This window comes from Paramormyrops kingsleyae, unplaced genomic scaffold, assembly GCF_048594095.1.
Source record: "Paramormyrops kingsleyae isolate MSU_618 unplaced genomic scaffold, PKINGS_0.4 ups38, whole genome shotgun sequence".
NCBI classification, from domain to species: Eukaryota; Metazoa; Chordata; class Actinopteri; order Osteoglossiformes; family Mormyridae; genus Paramormyrops; species Paramormyrops kingsleyae.
Window position 1 is genome coordinate 425,995 of NW_027325976.1, and position 22,907 is coordinate 448,901.

General features: G+C 41.0%; 1 protein-coding gene and 1 long non-coding RNA gene across 2 annotated transcripts; one reads left to right on the forward strand and one right to left on the reverse strand.

Annotated features, from left to right (window-relative positions):
* Window positions 1-13,508: 13,508 nt before the first annotated feature.
* LOC140586293 (uncharacterized) lies at window positions 13,509-14,438 on the reverse strand. Its single transcript, XR_011988156.1, has 2 exons — window positions 14,280-14,438; window positions 13,509-14,075 (listed from the first exon to the last, which is right to left on the reverse strand). It is a non-coding gene; the product is annotated as an uncharacterized lncRNA (long non-coding RNA).
* A 1,314-nt stretch (window positions 14,439-15,752) lies between these two features.
* Window positions 15,753-19,874, forward strand: LOC140586302 (serine/threonine-protein kinase PLK3-like). The gene is made up of 8 exons (XM_072708114.1): window positions 15,753-15,850; window positions 16,982-17,114; window positions 18,522-18,620; window positions 18,714-18,830; window positions 18,921-19,050; window positions 19,217-19,304; window positions 19,403-19,498; window positions 19,628-19,874. Exons 1-8 carry the CDS (start codon window positions 15,753-15,755, stop codon window positions 19,872-19,874), a joined length of 1,008 nt encoding a protein of 335 aa, XP_072564215.1.
* The last annotated feature ends 3,033 nt before the right edge of the window (window positions 19,875-22,907 follow it).

The following is a 22,907-nucleotide window of genomic DNA, read 5'->3' on the forward strand; positions in this document are numbered from 1 at the left end:
GGAAGTGCATTGCATGATAGTTTTTCCACGATGTCCCATGAAGTTATGGTCTCGACGTTCTCACATCGTAACCCCCCGCCCCCAATCAATAACAACCAAATACAGAAAGAGTATTTACTGTTGGAGTCTGACTTACTTTTTATATTGCTAATGTGTTGGGTTTAAATCTTAAAAGCTTAAAGTTTTAGTATGGATGCTGCAGTGCCCCGTCACAATGAGACCGTTCCTCTAACACGGATCTAGGTGTGCTGGGAGCCATGGCTCTCTGTCCTCCCCCAGCATCCACCCCCCCATTGACCAGACGACATGGCCCTCTGTGAGTTTGAGACTGATAGCCATGATACGATACGATTTTCACCCGATTTTTTAACAAAATTAGCTGCAGACAAATTTATTTAAAAATATTCCTTTATTTTTCTTTCTAAACTGTGCAAAACGTGTCCTCTTCTTAACAGTGCAACTGAAATTGAATAAAATACTTTAAAAAAAAAAAAAATCAAAATAATAATAATAAAAAAATCTTCAAATAAATAAACAGTAACGCTTTACATTAATTGCACCTTCATAATTATTTTATATTACATTCATAGAACGTTCAGTACACCTTCATAATGTATTCATTAAGTATTTAGAAATCATTCATAATCATCATGCATGTATACATGCTTTACATCCTAACATCCCTTAACAGCTTTAATATACATTAATAACAAACATTACATGATTATACAATTATAATGTTTGTTATTATTATATAATGTTTGTTATTAATGTATATTATAGCTGTTAAGGGATGTTAGGATGTTGAAGTGTACTTGCATGCTGCTTATGAATGTTCCATGAAAGCATTATGAAGGTGCCCTGAATGTTCTATGAATGCATTATGAAGGTGCCCTGAATGTTCTATGAATGCATTATGAAGGTGCCCTGAATGTTCTATGAATGCATTATGAAGATGCACTTAATATAAAGCGTTACCAAGTAAACTAAGGCTTGCATGCGCAGCTTTTTAGCGTAGTTTGCCCTTTTAATAACCTTCGCTCTTGCGGTGGTGAATTGAGCTCACTGTGGTGCTGGTGTTCTGTCATAAAATCCTACCTATCGAGACGTGCTATCGAGCCTTTCCGCGCATATGCAGTTCCACCGTCTTGGGATTAGGGTTAGGTTTTAGGGGTTAGGATTAAGGTTAGGGTTAAGGTAAGGGTTTTAGTGGTTTTGGGGGGTTAGGGTTAGGGTAAGAGTTAGCGTTAGGGCTATCGATTAGCACTACAGTAGCATTTTTCGACAAGGCAGCATAAATCGACAGAACACTGGTAGACATGCTGAAGCATGTTCGCTGTGCTGTTTGTGTATGTTATCAATCTTTTACAATGTTTGCACGCAGTTTTTATCTTGTCTGTGCTTTTCTCACCGTTTTCATTTGTGATTACCGGAAAGCTAAAATGCTGCCACACAGCCGATTTCAGATGCGGGGGATGTCCTCAGTTTCAAATTCACTCACCATCTTGCGTTCGGTCAAAACCACAAACTAACATACGACGTCAAAAATAGACTGACTACAAACAAGACGATGGGGCAGAATTTTCTGGGACTGACATCACATGCATTCTGGGTGTTTCCTATACAGAACAGCAGATATTAAAATTGGCCGCATTGCATGTTTCCAATTGGCTAACAGACTCTCTGCGGATCCTCATAGAATCATTGGTGTCAGATATTGCAGATGGAGCTACACTTACTCAACCCGGTCCGCAGAGTGTTCAGGGGGACAGTCAGGACAGGACAGTCACTGGTCAGCTGCCTGTTGTAAGGAAGGTTCCTTACAGTAGCCAAGTGCACTTTCTATTCTGTCATCACTGCCACTGCTGCCTGGTGATTTATCATCAAACTTCTCTGCAGTTTGTGTCTCTTCTGGACCTTCTTCTGCCTTCATCTGTTGTTCATTCCTGCTATTTTCAGCAGGGTTTAACCCATCCATCACTTTACTAATTAACTCCCTCATATATACAGTTAAAAAAGCACAAGGACAGAAGGCAGGGAATAACCCAGGATGAGGCACCAACCTACAGTATAACACTGGTATTGTCTGAGTGTCTGTTTTTGTGTCGTACTTCTGTGTGTTCTGCATTCCCCTTGGGTCTGTGTGTAATTATACTATTTCCAAAGGGAAATATGCCAGTAGATGTGTAAATACTGTTTTATTAAATAAAGCCCTGTAAATATGCAGCTAACTGAAGTGGCTCTGAGTGCTTAATCTTTCCATGCTGAGTCCCACATGGCTGCCCTGGTTCCTGTCTCAGGTGCCTGATTCAGGTGTGATAAACAGCAGACTGACCCTGTGATCAAACCACTGGCTGCTTAGCTGCTCATCATACTGTCATTATGTTGTGTTACAAGTGAGTAGAAGTCATTCCTCAAAGCATAACTGGAGCTGTGTGTGGCTCAGTGGGCTAAGCCTGTGTGTCTTAAATCACAAGGTCGCTGGTTCAAACCCTTAACCTCAAGGCCCTTAAACCTCAGCTCCCGAGGTACTGCTATGGGTGGCTGCCCTTTGTGGACAACTTAATTTACAAAGTGCAAGTTCAGGGGGACATAAACACAATTTCCCCACAGGGATCAACAAAGTATTTATTATTATCCATTTGCATGGCCATTGTAGGCTCTTTTGACAGTGGACTGGGGTTAGAATGGACCCTCTGAATGGGGTTAGCATGGACCCTCTGAATGGGGTTAGCATGGACCCTCTGAATGGGGTTAGCATGGACCCTCTGAATGGGGTTAGAATGGACCCTCTGAATGAGGTTAGAATGGACCCTCTGAATGGGGTTAGAATGGACCCTCTGAATGGGGTTAGCATGGACCCTCTGAATGGGGTTAGAATGGACCCTCTGAATGGGGTTAGCATGGACCCTCTGAATGGGGTTAGCATGTAGCTCTGAATGGGGTTAGCATGGACACTGATTTATGTGTCTGTTTTCCATGCATACATTTACATTATTCATTCTTACATTGTATATATCTCTTACTGTATTTTACATATGTTTCCCAACCAGAAGAATGTTATTTTTTGCAAATTAAACGATTTAAATGAAAAACCTGAACCATAACCTTTCAATAGTCTTTATTTAGTAACATGCTTGCAAAGCAGTATATGTGCAACTCAAATTTAACTACTGGCTAAATAAAACTTTAGATATTAAACAATAGTATGCAGTTAAAATGTATATGATTTGGAAGATAGGAAATAAAGTTGCAGGAGAATTAGGCTACTGTTTTAAACAATAACAAATTAAAGATATTGACATATATTATGCAACATAAGATGATAGGAAAAAATATTATAGGAGAATAAAAAGTGGCTGAAATGTAATTTCATAAAATTGTTCTTCATATTTTGCCAGGCAGGAAGGAGGCATTACTGAAAGAAGTTCTGATCCAGCCTTTTCTTCACCTCCTGAACCCACTGAGCTCCGGGATCGACACACACTTCATTGCCCTTTTTGGTGCGAAATCTGAAAATGAAAAATAAAATGACATGAGTCTGTTTGTCACTTGTTAGAATCCTTCTCCATATACATCTGATCCCGAACTACAAGTCACTTCTGTTATAGACATTTTGCACACAACAAACATTAAATTCCAAAGCAGTAATAGTTCAAAACAATACATGAAAAGACAAAATATTTACATAATTCCAGGTTTACTGCAGTCTCCTCTGGTCTCCTCATATCCAGCTATCAGCCCCATCCTCAGTCTTCCAGTAAAGTATGTAAAACAGCACTTATCTGGTTTTTTGGCATCTGAATAGACATGAAGAACAGAAAATGTATCTACAGGCTACATACAAAATATATACAGCCACTCTGAATATATACATAAAAAATAATGCACACCAAAAAAACTCACAATTTGGTCTGTAACCTGGTTCTTATATAAAACAAATTTAATGAATCTTAAGTCCTGATAAAAGCTGTGAGATGCTGCAGACTTACTGTGAGCCAGAGTGGAGGACAGCAGCACTGTCACCAGGAGGAAGAAGGCAGAGATCTGATGGGGCTTCATGATTCCACTGGACGTTTGTGAAGATCAGCGTCGCTTCTGCAGCTAAACTGAGGCCAGCAGAGTTGAACCACGACCTTTTATAAGGGTTGTGTGACTGCAGGTGTCTAGAGGGGGTGGATGGAAGATTAAAGAAGAAACATTTAGCATTTAAAGCACCAAAAATAGACTGACTACCAACAAGACGATGGGGCAGAATTTTCTGGGACTGACATCACATGCATTCTGGGTGTTTCCTATACAGAACAGCAGATATTAACATTGGCCGCATTGCATGTTTGCTATTGGCTGTTTTTCAAACCACATGAAGCCACCTGACTGAATCAGGGGTAACTAACCTTCTAACTAAGCTGTACTTGGCAGATTCTACCGTAGTCTGTGTTGAAGCCAAACTGAGCCTTAATAAATTTGCACTTCATTCCAATTGAGCCCACCCAGTCATATCCTAATCAGCCTTACAGTGACTGATCAGATTCCTCCATGTCCCAAAGAAAAACTGATTATATAAACTTCTACACGCTTATCCCAGTCAGGGTCACAGGGTGGCATAGGGAACGTGGCTGGGGTACACCCTGGAGGGCTGTCTGTCCATCTCGTGGCTGGGGTACACCCTGGGGGGTGCCTGTCCATCACCTGGCTGGGGTACACCCTGGGGGGTGCCTGTCCATCACGTGACTGGGGTACACCCTGGAGGGCTGCCTGTCCATCACGTGGCTGGGGTACACCCTGGGGGGTGCCTGTCCGTCACCTGGCTGGGGTACACCCTGGAGAGCTGCCTGTCCATCACGTGGCTGGGGTACACCCTGGGGGGTGCCTGTCCATCACGTGGCTGGGGTACACCCTGGGGGGTGCCTGTCCATCACCAATAAAAAAAAAATCCTACTGCCAGTGATATTTTTGATCATCTTGGAGCCCCCAACACAAACTGAGATGATCTGGCTTGGAGGACGCTGCTGCACCTAAATTAAATGGTGCTTGAAAGTTTGTGAACCCCATATAATTGTTTTCATTTCTGCATAAATGTGACCTGAAATATCATCAGATTTTCACACAAGTCCTCAAAGTAGATGATGAGAACCCAATTCTAAATGAGTTCTAAATAAATGAGACAAACATATTTCAGTGTATGCTACAGTGTGACCTAAAGTCCAGCCCTCCACTCCTTGGCCTGAACTCCTTCTTATGTGTTTACAGGTGGTTGTTGTCCCACTAGCAACTTAAATCCAATAGAAAATCGGTGGGGTGACCTGAAGAGGACTGTGCACAAGAGGTGCCCTCACAATCTGACAGATTTGGAGCACTTTTGCAAGGAAGAGAGGGCAAATATTGGCAAGTGAAGATGTGTCATGCTGATAGACTCCTGCCCAATAAGACTGTATTTAAATCAAAAGGTGCTTCAAAAAAGTATCAGTTTAAGGATGTGCACACTTATGCACCCAGCTTATTGTATCTTTTTTTTTTCATATATTTTTCCCCAAAACAGATTTGTTTGTTTTTCAGTTAAATTGTTCAGGTTATCGGGTTACATTAAAGGTGGGAAAGTTTTGAAATGATTTATCATGATGTCATTTTTTACATCACAAAAACACGGAATTTTAAGGGGTGTGTACACTTTTTATAGCCACTGTATAAAGACACGCGAGGATTGGACAGGATTCACATATCACATAGACAAGGGCACATACGACAACAAATGGCTATTTATACATCTCCTGACATGCTCTGTGCTGATAATTGTCACACGTCACACGGGTGATCTCAGTTACTTTGCACGCGCCTTCAGGGGAATCCCGGTCTGCTTAAACCGGCTGATTGCATAAGCCCGTCCGGTCTAATGCTCTTCACGCAGGTGGTTCTTAGTTCTTCTAATTTACTTGGCTATTTCTGCACGTTCCAGTGTTCCTGTATCTGTCTGCCTGCTTGCCGATATTTTGACCCAATTTCTGTCCTTAGACCACGAGATCCGTCCTGCCCCCATGCTTACTATCGCCTGATTATCGCCTGTCCACTGACTACCGATACCCGTCCTGCTCCTCCAATCGTCTCCGATCATCGCCCGACCTTCGTCTGCCCCTTGACTATGACTTTGCCCTCCGTTTTGGCTCTCTGGCTCGGATCTGAACTGTTTGACTATGAGATTACCTTGCGCCCCAATAAAGTCGCAATCTGTAAATCTCACATCCCGATAACAACACCAATCACGAAATAGCACATTATCTGTAAACTGAAGTTCAGAGCCCTACACACATATATCAGTGCTACAGCTATTGTTGAACCGTGTGGCTGAGAGCATGTGCTCAGCTTAGATGTGCTTATCAGCATTAATCACTGGAAATCAGTGGAATATGATACTTTTGAAGATTTTATTATAAACTATTATTTCATGTTTTAAATGTGACCAGATTGGAAAATACAACATTATCATGCCCGAACTTTTATATTTAACAAAATATATGTACAGTAGACACAAACATCTGTGTCTTCTCCGTCTGGCAGTCTGATGGACGAGTCAGGGTTCTTCAGTTGCCAGGAGAATATTACCTGCCTGACTGCATTGTGCCAAGTGTAAAATTAGGTGGAGGAGGAATATGGTGTGTGGTTGTTTATCATGGGTTGGACTGGACCTCAGTTCCAGTGAAAGGAACTCTTACTGCTCCAGCATACCAAGACATTTTGGGCAATTCTATGCTTCCAAATTTGTTGGAACAGTTTTTGACTTTTCTGTTCCAGCTTGACTCTGCCCCTGTGTACAAACAAGATCCTTAAAGACATGGTTGTGTGAGTTTCGTGTGGAAGTACTTGAGTGTCCTGTACAGAAGACTGACCTCAAACCCATTAAACACCTTTGGGATGAACGAGAAGCGCAGTGGGAGAAAAAGGTTACATTGAAAATTGGGCTTAAGTTTGTGTGCCGGTCATAGAAAAATACACATAACTGATGTATGCATGTGTGGGAATTTCCCTCCTTGTTTACTAACATTCTACAGTTACATCAGCTTCAGTGGGTGATTCTATGGAACAAGTTCCCTTTCACTTTTGAAAATCTTATTTTTTCATTTTTTTGTTTTTTGATACTTTCTTTTTTATTTTAGAAAAAAAAGACAATAGTAAAAGACAATATTTTCCATCTCAGGTGGTACCTATTACTGCCCCCCCAGTCCCCCCCGCCCCCCCCAATATTTTAGACCTTGGTATGGGCTACCTGTCACCCTGTTACAGACAGATACAATAAAACTGTAAATGGTTACTGATAAAAAAAAAACCTGGTAAATTTGACTAAATTTTAATAGTACATAGGTCACTGTATACATTTATCGAATTTAGAGATTATAGAAGATATTAAGACTGATTTATATGATTCATAAATTTGTGCATGGTAACTCTGCATGGTGGTGCACAGGTTTGCATTGTTGCTACACTAACACTAAGAATCAAATTACATATCCAATGCATATTTTACACACATCTTCAAAGGCAAGGCCAAGTAAAGACAATAAATACTGTCAGATTATTATATTTCAATGTAGAGTTGAAACAACAATGTTTATTGGAGGCATCATAGCATGTAAGGTCTTAAAGTTACTCTTCAATTCATCTGAACCTTAAATGTACATGAGACAACAGGCATCTTACTTCTATTGAAAAACTGAACATGAATTGAAAATGCTTAATGACACAGTATATTTGGAGAGCCTATTGAATTAACCAATGAGTTCCGACTATATGACTCTTTGGATTCAGACATGATGGGCAGTAACTGCTGAAGGCCCAGAGGAAAATTGTGCTGTTCATAAACGTCTTTTGTCTCATCAGAAATAAAACATCTTATTGTTTGGAGATTACTGAATTCTGACCTGTCTCTATTAACCCCCCCCCCCCCCCACCCAAGAGAAGCAACGAGCAAAATAATAAATCAATCTAAGAGAAATCATCCTATTCAGTTTGAGAATAACAGGATCCAGATAGCAGGCGGACGTGGCCCACTTCTGGCAAAGGTATGGCACTGCTGGACTGGTGATTGCTCTGGCAAATGGATGTGAGCCAAAAGTGGATCACTCTGTTCTCTCCAACTTCAGGCCCATAAATTATGTCCAAAAACAGCACCATCTATAAAAATCTGTTCATTCTACTTACTATTTTAAGGTAAGTATACCAAGTAATTTCAGTATTTTAATTTTGCATAAGTTTTTAATGTGTCGTCTGGTTGTGCATGCAGGAACCGGAGAATGAAGTTCGGGAAGCGGGAGTCCAAAATGCGGGATTTAGTGGGAAAAACACAAGCCGTTAGCACACGACACGGTATACACGTTAATGGCAGACCACTCAGACGTGGACTCACAGGATCGCTAAGAAATATCACGGGACAGCTGAATACAATCAGGAATTCACATGAGGTAACGAGGGGGGCGTGGCACACGGAAGGATCGTACGAGCAGGTCATGACATTTAATTATTGCATTGCACGTGGTATTTAAAATGGTATTTTAAATATTAAAATCTTAATCTCTCATTTCAATAAATAACTTTAATAAAATTTAGACAATATTACAACAATATTGGTAGGAACATATGGTTTATTTTTTAACACAATGTAGTAGTTGCATTTTAGCAGGTTTTATATTCATTAAATAAATTGCATGCATTATTACAATGTACAAAAATAAAATGTTGTTTCTGAATCTGCTTTATAAAAATCTACCAAACAAATATACACATTTTCAAAATGTAAAACCATTACAAAATAAAAAACTTAAATGGCCATATTACTGCCCCACATTTATCCATACTATACTGATGGCCTGCACCTGAACTGCACAAATTATGACAAAACTCAAACTGTGGTCTAAAGAACCAGCACAAAACTGCATTTTAGGATGTAACTTTTACTCTTTACTGTTAGTATTTCACAGAACTTAACTCGTACACTTGGGGTATTCAACCTGATAGCACAAAGACCACAGTGTCTGAAGGTTTCTGTCCCAAGAGAATCAACCTGATTTCAGTGATGGTGCGGACCTACAGTAAGTTGAGTATCCCTGTGGTTACTTAAGCAAGCAATTTATTCGGTAACACTTTATAATACTGTTCCGTAGATAACAGGTAAATATGCAGGAAGTAAGCAGCAACAAAGGAGTAGTGCTTCATTAACACCTAAATTGGTACTATTAACTACTAAGGAGTTATGCTTAATTACTCAATAGCTAATAGTGAACTAATTATTATAGTAGTTCGCTAATACTTCATTAGGAACTATTGAGTATTGCTGGTCTCATTGGGAATTATGTACTAACTATGGATTATTTCTAATAACTACTACTTCATTACTAATTAAATGAACAGTGCTTTTTTTGGACACAGGAACTTACAGGCTACTGTTCTCAATGGTTTTTGCCATTTTTTTCCTTTTGGAATAACAGGCTTGTTTCTTCATACTTGTTTATATGACATACAACTTATTCTACAAAATATTACTGCCTAAAATATGTATACAGTACCTACATTTTAATTATTTACCTCACTTCAGTCCGTGTGCCAGTGTTCTTCAAACTGTGCTTTGAAGTCCAACTGAAGTGATGGTCAATCAGAGACTCGTGTTTTGCCACATGATGTGCTCCACCACATATTGTTGATCTTTTCTAAACATTAAGAAATTAATGTATGCATGGTAAAAAAGGAATAGTCTTACTAATGACCTACATAAACTAGTTGTAACTCATTAGTAATGAATGTGGCGTTACTGACTTCTTCCGTAGGAGTTACTAAAGAACAAGAACAGTATTATAAAGTGAAACACACTGTAACTCATTAGTAATTAATGTGGTGTTACTGAGTAAGCTTCTATTTCACAAACATTTACTGAGTTCTTTTTAAGGCGTTAATTAGAACATTGAATGTTAACATAGCTTATTTGTTTCACTTAAACATTCATGTAACACTTCATGACACAATAGCATAAGTTCATTTTAAACATTTAATTTGAAGCACATGTTATATTAACATCACAACTTAATTTTTAAAATCAAATGACTTTACATTGATTACACATCCATCCCATTAAAACTATTTACACAGGGTATTGCTTTCTGCATGGAACAAGCGTCCAAGTGGTCCATCCTTGTGTTTTTGGTCCAGCCAGCAGGTCCACTCAATCGGTCTTTGTCCGCTGACGTCACATTCACTATAGCCGCAGTGTATTGTGGGCCAAATAGCCATTTTGGTTGTATACAACGCATGAGCGAGCATTTGCGTCCGGTATTATCATTGTTAAGATGGGATACTCACTCGTGCAGTGTGAAAGGCTGTCATATTAAATCACATGGTAGAAATAGCAGAAAGGTGGGCCAGAACATTAGATTTTTTCGGTTTCCCACTTGGAAAGGAGGATAGGGACAGCAGATAATGGAGGTACTGTAACAAAGAGGCGTCGCGTGGCCTGGGTCGCAGCGGTGAGACGGACGATCACTTTCAACGCGATATCTCCCTTCATGCGTGTTTGCTCTCGGCATTTTCATAAAGGCAACTAAGATGTTTTTTGTTTAAGTAAAATTACTGAATATGCATTTTTTGTCTTCTAAAGTTGATATTCGCAGCCTTTCACACTGCACGAGTGTCCCATCTTACCAAAGAACACTGGCACACAGACTGAAGTGAGGTAAATAATTAAAATGTAGGTACTGTATACATATTTTAGGCAGTAACATTTTGTAGAATAAGTTGTATGTCATACAAACAAGTAGGAAGAAACAAGCCTGTTATTCCAAAAGGAAAAAAATGGCAAAAACCATTGAGAACAGTAGCCTGTAAGTTCCTGTTAGTCCAAAAAAAAGCCCTGTTCATTTGATGAGTAATGAAGTAGTAGTTATTAGAAATAATCCATAGTTAGTACATAATTCCCAATGAGACCAGCAATACTCAATAGTTCCTAATGAAGTAATAGCGAACTACTATAATAATTAGTTCACTATTACCTATTGAGTAATTAAGCATAACTCCTTAGTAGTTAATAGTACCAATTTAGGTGTTAATGAAGCACTACTCCTTTGTTGCTGCTTACTTCCTGCATATTTACCTGTTAACTACGGAACAGTATTATAAATTGTTACCATTTATTCTAAAGGGACATCATTTTGGGTGAAAACTTACAAGCATCCAACTCCAAGCTTCTGAAAAGCCTCAAATGCATATCTGAGAGATTTAGGGTAAGTAAGATTTAGTGCATAGATAAGGCCAAGAAAAATTGCACAAGCCATATCCACATTTCCTTGGCCACTCATTCCTAAGAACCCTCCAAGACAGTGCTGATGTCCTCCTGCTCAGCTCTCTTAAAGACAAAGATTTTTATTGTGTGGTGGACGAGATCCTGTTGAACATCTTCTGTTTCGGCACGCTACATAACACAGAGGAGAGAACATATGAAAGATTTCAAAAATATTCTTCAGTCATATGCCCGACTGTAACCTGTATCATTTAGACCAGTGGTTCCCAACCTTTTTTAACTCACGGCCCACACAGCCAAACACATATGTTTCCGCGGCCCACTGCAAAAGAATTTAAACGATCCCGCTTTTTGTGTCGGGTTAACTAAGTACTCGGAAGCAAGGCTGTTAATTGTCTTTACTGAATAAACTGGTAATGTATTGAATAAACAGAAAATATACATAACGGATCAGCAAGCCCCCACAGGCTCGGGTTGACATTTCGAAAACGGGAAAACGAAATCCAGGCAGAGGTCGGCAGCGGGTAGAACGTCAGCGAGCCGAAGAGCCGTCAGAGGGAACAGGCAGAGCTGGGTTGAAACGAGCAGTCAAAACCGGCAGAGAAATGGAGCACTGGACAAAGCAAGACTAGAGTCAGACTCGAGTGACAAGCGCAAATCGAGAGCAGGCAAAAAAAAAAAAATTATAAAAAAAGACACATTAAAGGGAAACGGAACTGCAATATGTAAATAAATTTAAAACAACAACCATGAAACAAATTTAGCTAAATTCTAGCCGCTACTATATTTTCTTCGTTTACGTTTATTTTGAGGCTTTTCAGTGTCAGGCTTACTTGTTGCTGAAGAAACGTCTGTATTTTTTCTTTTCAGCGATCCTGTTGTCAACCATTTATCCATTTTTAAATCTGCTTCAGCATGTATGAATCAAAACTATTTTAGATAGTCTAAGTTGGCGGGTTGTTATTAAACCAATCAGCGAGCTCGAATAGTGAACGCATAGTAACAGTTTATTATTTAATTTCTCATTATTTAATTATATATCAAATTATGATTTATTTGATTTTGACTAGACATTTTTTATTATATTAACAATATTACAATTTCTATTAATAATAATTGGCGGCCCCCCTGCAATACCGTCGCGGCCCACTAGGGGGCCGCGGCCCACAGGTTGAAAACCACTGATTTAGACAATGATAGACAGTAACAGTAATTATTATTATATAATAAAATACATTTAAAAATAATGATTTCTTATTAATTATTTTAATATTAAAAATAAACCTTTAATACATTTAATTATAATAATATTGTCGTGTTGAGTGGGACGGAACGGAGACAAAGGCGCAGACGTCAGGGTATCGGGGAATACAGGGTTTAATTACAGGTAATACAATGACCGGACTGAAGAAACAAACTGAAACGAGGACTAAATACAGAGGACTAATGACAACAACCAGAAACAGCTCATCAGAGGGGGATTCCACACGGGGTTAACGAGGGGGCGTGGCACACAGAAGGTGCGGGCGATTGGGGCAGGACACATTCTATTTTTTTAACTTTACACATTGTTTGGATGCATTTATTTTCTTACTTTACAAACTACTGTTTTGATAAATGTGTTTAGTACAGTATATGCTCTTCTTGTTTTATCCGGTTCATTTTGTGTTTAAATGCTTAAAAAAAAAAACATATTTAGGTGTAATTTTTTGGGGCCGGGAACCAATTAATTGGTTTTTTCCATTATTTCTTATGGGGGAAAATTCGATCACACCTCGAACTTCTTAGGATTCGATCTAGAGTTCTGAATGGATTAAATTCCAGTTCTGAGGTACCACGGTATTATTTTTATCTTATCTTATTGATTTGTGTCCTGTGGTATTTTATTGTATTAATACTCGCTGTATATTAACTATAAACACTGTATAGTACCTACTGACTTGTTTCCTATACTTGTACCGCACTTTGGTCAACGGAAGTTGTTTTAAATGTGCTTTATAAATAAATTGATTGATTGATATACCAAAACATTTCTAATTGCAACAATTTTCTGGGAGAAATGGTGCATTTCCTGGAAAAAGTCCAGGGATGCCGTTAATTTCGGCCATGACTGTATTTGTATCATTCATTCAACATTTGTTAGCTGTAACTGTCTTTTTCATATGCCCACCAACCAAAGAATTGTTGTTTTGTAAATTAAACGGTTTAAATGAAAAACCCGAGTCAGCCACCATTAACTTTCAATACTCTTTAATCAGTTACATGCATGCAAAGCAATATAAGTGCAACTGAAATTTGACTACTGTTTTAAAAACATATAAGCTGAAGATAATGAAGTATAAAATGTAGCAGAACCTTAAATGATTTGGATGATGACACAAAATAATGTTATATGAGAATTACAGCAGAAGGTGAAATGCAATAAAATTGATTCTTTTTTCGATTTGCCAGGCAGAGAGGAGGCGTTACTGCTGATCCAGCTTCTTCTTGACCTGCTAAACGCAGTAACTGCTGGGATTGACACAAATTTCACTGCCGATATTGGTGTACAGTCCAAAAATTGAAAAAAACACATGGATCTGCTTCTCACTTGTTAAAATCATTTGTATCGATCCCTGAAGTAAAAAACATATTATAGACATTATGCACACAAGACTTTAAGTCTCAAAACAGTAATAGGTCAAAACAATATATGAAAAGAGTAAATATTTACATAATTCCAGGTATAGGGCATTTCACAATGGCCTCTTCATATCCAGGTATCAGGGCCATCCCGGAAAGTATGTAAGACAGCACTCATCTGGACAGACATGAAGAACAGAAAATGTATATACAGTCTATATACAAAATATATACAGCCACTCTGAATACGTAGATTAGAAATGCAGTGAAAACTAGTCAGACCTGGACTCATGTCACAATTGGGTCCATAATCTTAATGAATCATTAAAATTTAAGATGCCGACTAAGTCCTGATAAAAGCTGTGAGATGCTGCAGACTTACTGTGAGCCAGAGTGGAGGACAGCAGCACTGTCACCAGGAGGAAGAAGGCAGAGATCTGATGGGACTTCATGATTCCACTGGACGTTTGTCAAGATCAGCCTCACTTCTGCAGCTAAACTGAGGCCAGCAGAGTCTAACCACGTCCTTTTAGAGGGGTTGTGTGTCGAGGATGGGGTGGATGAAAAAAGTATTTACCACTTAATGCACCTAAAATAGACTGACCACAGATGAAAAGGTGGGGCTGAATTTTCTGGGACTGATGTCACATGCATTCTGAGCATTTCCTGTACAGAACAGCAGATATTAACATTGGCCGCATTGCATGTTTGCTATTGACTGTTTTCCAAACCACATAGAGCCACCTGGCTGAGTATGTGGTAACTACCCTTCTAACTAAGGTGTTGGAAGATGAATGGATGTAGGCCTACATACTGTATGGTATATGTAAGAAAAGCAATGGCCCCCTCTCCTGGTAAGTCCTGATATAAACACACAAGTGGCTACTCAAATTATTTTTGCATATGAAAAATAGTGCTCAAATTTCACATATGCTCTGGGCTATAAGAAATGGAAGATATAGTGAATATAGTATAGTGAATTGTTCTGTAAACAGGGAAATCCACTTGTATAACCTTGTTCTCAAATGAAAGCGTTCTGAAGGGGGAAAGGCCATATTCCATATTTTATTCATCAAATAAATAATAGTATAAGTTGTATATAGTATAATGTACATAAAATTGTATAAAATATATACTATCGTGTAAAGATTTATGTAGCCACCTTAACTCCTCATCAGACAGCTGTTTTATCGCTGTGGTTATAAACATGTTAGCTAAGCAATGCTCATCTTTTTTGTTCAAGTGATTCTCTTTAAGGGGTGTGTGTGACAAGGAGAAAAATGTTACATGTGTCCCTCCACTTTGTGATTTTGTTGATTACGAGAAAGATCTCGGTGTGTATATTGATGGTTCCGTGTCCCACTCTCGCCAGTGTGGGGTAGCAATAAAAAAGGCCAATCGGATGTTGGGTTACATCTCTAGGTCTGTGGAGTTTAAGTTAAGGGAAGTGATGCTACGATTATACAATTCCTTGGTAAGATCCCACCTAGAATATCGTGTGCAGATTTGGTCACCATACCTTAAAAAGGACATTGCTGCCTTGGAAAGGGTGTAACGAAGGGCTACAAGAATGATTCCTGGTCTTAGAGGAATGTCTTATGAGGAGAGGTTAGCTGAACTGAATTTGTTTAACCTGGAGAAAAGAGACTAAGGGGGGACATAATCCAGGTCTAGATTCTAACGGGTCTGGATGCTGTTCAGCCAAATGGCTATTTCAATATTAATTTAAATATTAGAGCTTGTGGCCATAAGTGGAAATTAGCGGGAGAACATTTTAAAATAGATTTCAGAAAACACTTCTTTACACAGTATGTAGTTAGAGAATGGAATAGTCTTCCTGTTAATTAGCGACGGGATGGCAGGAGACCAGGCAGGAGCTCTCAGCTCCGCAGATGCGATGAATGCCAAGGGGGCACCAGGCAAGCAGGGCATGGCTGGGGCACCTGGAGGCAGGTCGGATGCAGCTAGGGCACCTTGTGGTTAGCAGGATACAGCAAGGGCCCTTGCAGGCGAGCAGGACGCGGTCGGGGACATGCTGTAATGCTTTATTAATTCTTATACCAACCAGAAAACAAGACGACAATTCATAAGCTCAATTGTCGTCTATAGCCGCCCCATCCTTCCTTTGTTGCCACCTAGTGCTGCTGTTTCAATTTTGGGCCAATTTGTCTCAAAATGAAACCAGGTCAAGATCTTTTTTGTGAGGCAGCACCCAGGAAAAGCACTGGCACACCCTGCCCTGGAAGGAGCAATCCAGGATGGGGCTCCAACCTATCACCAAGCACACACAGTCACTCACTACTATGGGCTGTTTGGTAACTCTGAATAACTTCACATGTTTTTGGACTGTGGGGGGAAACTGGGAAACCTGGAAGAAGCCCCATGATGACACAGGGACAACATGCAAACTCCACACACAAATCAATAGAATGCACAGCTTGCGGATTTACATTTTAGTAAAACAAGCTGCAAAGAAACATTAAATACATCCTTCGCTGCACGCCACAAAGGGAAATTGTCGGTCTACGTTATTGTAACTAACTTTCATTTCCAGAGATCAACGATGTCCGTGTTTGCGATTTGCTTATCATAGGAATCGCATATATATATATTTTATTCACCTTTCTTTTTTTGTTATTAATCGTATATTAAATATATTACGCCAGCACAATAAGAGTGCGATTACTAAATTAAATTATAAATATACTTAACTAAATGCAACTTAGATTCCCCTTTATAAAATAATATCGTGGCAATAGCTACATTGGCTAATTCCCGGCTTCCTCTCCGCGCGCCATTTACAGCCGCTGCGCATGGTGTTTTTCCCTCCTTTGGGTTTGGGTACCTGACAGTAAAAGCGTGTCGGATGGCTGATTTAATATTCTCATGAAAACTAGAGGTGTATATTGTGAGTTATTGAAACTGATTTTTTTTTTGGTCTAACTAATGCCAGTGGGTGTGTTTGCAGAAACGTTTTATGTAATACCTGTGATTTCTTGGAGGGGAAAAAAAGTTATTTCATGTTTTCGTTCGAATTTCCGATGCGTTACGTAATTATGTAACGTACCTTGTTCCGTTGCCTAGTTACTGGACGCCACTTCGTCGGTTTCTGTCTTACTGCAACATGGCTTGTCCTCAGCGGAGACACGAAGTTCCTGAGATCATCTTTGATCACAGAAATGAGCGATTTTACCGCAGACTCGAACTGTTGGGAGAAGTATGTACTATAAAGATACCGTAGATAATTAAGTTACAATTTGTCTTGTAGAGTAGAGGTCTGCAACGGGGTGGGACGCCCGCGGTACTCGCGGGACGCGGCGCGGGTCTACATTTGACAGTTTCTTGTGCCAGAGCGGGATGAAAAATCAGTCCTGCGCAGACCTCTAGTTGAAATAAACGCAGAGCCGCGCCACAAATTTCAATGTTTCCCTATATTTCTCTCATTTTGACTGTGAAATGTTTCTATTGAGACTGGGTTTAGATATTTTGTAATTCAGGTCTGTAGCCTAGTTAGATAAAAAAAAATTTGGTACCTTATTTAATTTTTATAAGTCAAGATATTATAGCGTTTAAAATGTGTCCGTGCTTGCGACTTGCTTATCATAAGAATCGTGTATATATGTATATATTTTTCACCTTTCCTTTTTTGTTATTAATCGTATACTAAGTATATTACGCCAGCACAATAAGAGTGCGATTACTAAATTAAATTATAAATATACTTAACTAAATGCAACTTAGATTCCCCTTTATAAAATAATACCATGGCAATAGCTACATTGGCTAATTCCCGGCTTCCTCTCCGCGCGCCATTTACATACCTGTGATTTTATGAAGGGAAAAAAAGTTTTTTCATGTTTTCGTTCGAATTTCCGATGCGTTACGTAATTATGTAACGTACCTTGTTCCGTTGCCAAGTTACTGGACGCCACTTCGTCGGTTTCTGTCTTACTGCAACATGGCTTGTCCTCAGCGGAGACACGAAGTTCCTGAGATCATCTTTGATACCAGAAATGTGCGATTTTACCGCAGACTCGAACTGTTGGGAGAAGTATGTACTATAAAGATACCGTAGATAATTCAGCTGCAATTTGTTTTGTAGAGTAGAGGTCTGCAACGGGGCGGGACGCCCGCGGTACTCGCGGGACGCGGCGCGGGTCTACATTTGACAGTTTCTTGTGCCAGAGCGGGATGAAATATCAGTCCTGCGCAGACCTTTAGTTGAAATAAACACAGAGCCGCGCCACAAATTTCAATGTTTCCCTATATTTCTCTCATTTTGACTGTGAAATGTTTCTATTGAGACTGTTTAGATATTTTTTAATTCAGGTCTGTAGCCTAGTTAGATAAAAAAAAAATTTGGTACCTTATTTAATTTTTATAAGCCAAGATATTATAGCATTTAAAATGTGTCAGGTATTTTTGTCACACCCTATACTTCAGCAGCCTTGTTTGCGGGATTCAGCAGGTGGGAGCTGGACAAATCATAACAGATGCGGGCGGGAGCGGGTCGAAATATTACACATTTCTGCGGGAGCGGGATGAAAAATTATTTTTCATAGATTACGGAAAATGGGTAATCAATTACGTATGGCAGAAATTCTTAATGCACTTGTGTTTTTAGGGAGGTTTTGCCCAATGTTTCAAGATGATGGACATTTTCACTGGAGAGATATTTGCAGTGAAGGTGATTCCGATAAAGCACTCTGATGGAATAAAAGAGGTATGTGGTCTGAATCCTGCTTGAAGTCAGCCCCCTCCACAGTTAAACTGCATTTCCCTTATGCTCATTGTGGTAACACGTCTGACATTTCAGAGCCTCCGAGAAGTGGTGCTGCTGAAGCTGCTGCAACACCAGCATGTTGTTAACTTCTCCCATCATGTAGAAGATGACAAATTCTTGTATATCTTCATGGAGCTGTGCAGTAGGGGGGTGAGCCCAGCTGTTTCTGGCCTTTGCAGACAGTTTGTTAAGGTTAAGACTCTATGTCGACTCACGCCATCCTTTCTTTTCCCATTCCAGTCGATGCTAGACCTCCTTCAGGAACGAGAAATCCTGAGCACGCCTGAAGTGAGGTTTTACATGAGGCAGCTCATTGGGGCCTTACGACACATCCATGGCAAAGGCATTGTCCACAGGGACCTCAAATTAGGTATGTGTGCCTGCACACGTGATTTGTTTAATTCTTCACATGTTAGTGTTGGCATTTTACATGGCATTTCCTGTGTGGTTTATATGATTGCTGCCTGCTGTTGTATTCTGCAACTGTTTAATGTCTGGTGTTATTAGGTGAAATATTTGAGTCATTGGTCTTTCAGAGAACTTATTATTAACGGAGGCCTTGGGATTAAAAGTGGCCGACTTTGGACTGGCCACCAAGCTGGAGCCACTGGAAAGCAGGCAGAAGTGGGTTCTTTTTCTTAGATTCTCCAGCAAATCTTTCAAATTGCTCATGCAGCAGGCTGAAGCACATGTATACTGTTTTCCTTTTGTGTGTGTTGTAGACGCTTTTGTGGGACGAGAGAGTATGCAGCTCCTGAAGTGTGGAAGATGGAGGGACACGGGCCAGAGTCAGATGTCTGGGCGCTGGGGTGTATCATGTATGTATACCTTCTCAATCGTCCTCACAGTCAGAGCCAGAGTCAAGAATGATATCTGAAATGCACAAATGCAGAATGTTGTTAGATGCAAATGAAGCTCGAATGCCGTTGCTGACTTTCTCGATACAGGTATACGATGCTTGTTGGTGCATACCCCTTTGATGGCGACGCTGAAGAAATCAAGCAGCGTGTCACTAAAGTAGAGTACACTCTACCAAAGTCCCTCTCCTCATCAGCCAAGAAATTGATTTCTTGGATCCTACAAAAGAATCCACAGGATCGGCCCACATTGGTGCAAATCCTGAATCATAAGTTCTTCACTAAGGTACATGCAAACTGCTGGTCTGCTGAGTTCAATAGTATTCATGCATCCTGAGGAATTGCTTTGCTCAACCGAAACATCTTAAACTACAACCCTAGGGCTTCACTCCGGAGGAAATTCCATCAAACAGCTACCACAAGGTGCCAAGATTCAGAGCAGTGAAACGCGTAAAGCACTTCTTCGTCAGGCTGTTCCGCCGCATATTTGGACAAAGGAGACCCAAAGGTAAGTAAGCTCCTTCAACACAAACCTTGCTAGTCTAGTATCTCTCAGTTCATCAGGCTCAGATACCTGATTTTCCCATGTTTTCTTGCAGATATGCCCCACTGTGAATTCAAAATGAAAACCAGCGGCCCTTTCGTCTACAGCAGGGCTGTCCTAACTTTTTTTAGTGAGGGCCACATACAGAAAAATATTCCGAGGGCTGGGCCAACTTACTAGATATAAGCTATGTATGGGGACGCTCGTCGCTAATGGCTGCCTAGCTCTGCTCGACCGCGCGTCCCATCCGCCTTTTTGCCCTTTAGTCTGTCCCCTTGTCACTCTCCCGTTCGCAATTTCGCACGATTTCGGCGCTTGCCCTGTTATTCCTCCTGATGGCTGCTAATCAGCGTAGACCTCGCCCAGCCCTTTCCAGCCCGGAGAAGAAAGTACCCCGCTCTGATGGCGGCGTTACTGAGGAGGCCCTTTCCTCTCTCCTGGCTCCCTTTCTCGCGGAAATGAAGAACTTCGTTTCCGAACAGGTGAACTCGCTAAAAGGCACGCTTCAGCAAGACCATTCGGAGCTCCGCGCTGACCTGAACTCGCTGAGGGCAGACTTTAAATCCATACAAAAAGAAGTCGCCTCAGTGAAGGCTGTGACCGATCGGCACTCCAGGGAGCTGGCTGATTTTAATAAGGCTCTGCTTTCCCTGGATAACAAAATCACGGAGATTGAGGACCGCAGCCGTCGCCTCAATCTTAAAGTGGTTTGGATTAAGCTAGGCCGCGAAGGGGGCGATATGCGGTCTTTCCTTAATAAGCTCTGGCCGGCTATTTTCCCCCATCTTCCCAATTTCCTGCCAGCCATTGACCGTGCCCACAGGCTGTACGGCCGGTCCCAAACCTCTTCTCGCCCCTATAAGCCAGTTATTTTATTTTATTATTAATGTACTGTTATGTGATGTTTTTTTTTTTTTTTTTTTTGCTTCTACTACTATATTAATTGGACGTCTGCTGTACTGCTGTTGCCCGGTTCGCTGACGGTTACTCCCATTTGCCGTTTTTTCCTGCTCTGTACACGGGGCAGCAAGCAGTGGCATGGGGTCAGTTTTATTTTACTTCCGTTGCTGTTACTCAGAAGGCGGTGGGGATGTGTGCGCGCAGTTAGTGTGTTTTGCGGCTTGGCTTCGGGCGCCACGTGCGCGCAGTTTCCGACATCGGTCGGAGGGGGCGGGAGGGTAGATGTTCTGGACCTGGCAGCAGAACCATTTACCTTTCTATTGTGTTTAATGTTGCTGCTGCGTTGCCGGTCTGGAGCATGGGTTTGGGGAATTTTTGTGTTTGTTTGGGGGGGTGGGAAGGGGGTTTTCCCTGAGACACACTTCCTAAAGTTACGGTTGACCGACCAGGGCATTCAGCCTCTGGTGCATGCCTGGCATATTGAGACTTTTATTTATTTTTATTTTTTATTTTTTTATTTTTTCCTTGTTTACACCTTACTGTCTGTTCTGTTTTGATAATGGTCAATATAAATATAGCTTCATGGAACGTTAGGGCCCTGAATACCCCCGAACAACAACTGTCCAGTGTGACTGAATTTCTGAAAAGGCAGCACGCTGACCTTGCCTTTTTAATTGAGACCCATTTACTCCAGCGAGATGCACTGCGGGCGGCCTCCAGGTTCTACAGGGTTGTCTCCACTTCATCAGCTTCCTCGCGTAGATGTGGGGTGGCCATACTGGTGAGGCGGACCCTTCAGATTCATATTCTCAATTCCGGGGGTGATGCTGATGGCAGGTACTGTTATGCCCTCTCCGACCTGGGGGGCAGGAAGGTCTGCTTTGTTGCTGCATACGCTCCCACTCCCCCACACACCTCATTCTTTCAGGATCTTTCTGACCACCTTCTTAAATTTCAAGACTTGGACTTTGTTATTGGAACTGATGCTAACGCTGTCCATGATCCTGTCCTTGATAAATCTCCCCCTCTCGTGGGTAGCCTTGCTGCCCCCCTCTACACGTTCCCTGTATAAATTCGTGGAGGTCCTGAATTTGGTCGACTCATTCCGCCTAATTAACCCTCCGCTAGAGAATTTTCCTTCTTCTCACCCCGCTTCAACTCCCAATCTCGCATAGACTACATCTTTGTTTCTCGATCTGTTGCCCCCGCTGTTTCTACGGCTTCTCTGATCTCTTCTTCTTTATCTGACCACAAGTGTGCTCTCCTCCACTTAGCTGTACCTTCTCTTTCTCCTCGGGCCCCACGATGGAAGCTCAATACTTCTTTGCTTCGAAACTCCAAATATATAGCCTATTTGATCCCTAGACTTGAAGAATTTATTTCAATTAATTCAGGCTCAACTGATGACCCAGTCTACTGCTGGATGGCGATAAAGGGCTTTCTCTGTGACACCACGGTTGCTTTTGCCAGTGGCCTGGCTCGTGAATGTCGCCAGAAGATCTGTGATCTCGAAAGGCGCCTAACTCACTTAGAGAGTGTTCGTCCTGCAGTGATTGATCCGGATCATGAGACCCTCATCTTAAACACAAGGGCAGAGCTAAATGTTCTTCTGTCACGCCGTGCCGAGTTTTTGGTTCATCGCACTAGGTCTCGATATTATGTCTCGGGTGCTAGGCCCAGTAAGTTGTTGGCTCTCGGCTCCGGCAATGTGACTCTTTCTCCACAATCTCTTCTGTTAGAACCAAGGATGGAGCTCTCACCACTGACCCACAGGAAATTAACAGTAGCTTTTTTCAATTTTACTCATTTATTCTCCCCTCCCACTGTCTCTCCACCCTCTGACCCTGATTTGTTTCTTGATTCTGTACCTCTTTCTTGTCTCTCAGGCCCAGAAGCCTCTATGCTCGAGGCTCCCCTTTCGATGAC

Coding starts and splice junctions, on each gene's coding strand:
- LOC140586302 (XM_072708114.1), top strand. CDS start 15,753: ATGGCAGGAGACCAGGCAGGAGCTCTCAGCTCCGCAGATGCGATGAAT. Junction 15,851..16,981: donor GCTGGGGCACCTGGAGGCAG/GTCGGATGCAGC, acceptor TCCGTTGCCTAG/TTACTGGACGCCACTTCGTC. Junction 19,499..19,627: donor TGGGCGCTGGGGTGTATCAT/GTATGTATACCT, acceptor TTCTCGATACAG/GTATACGATGCTTGTTGGTG.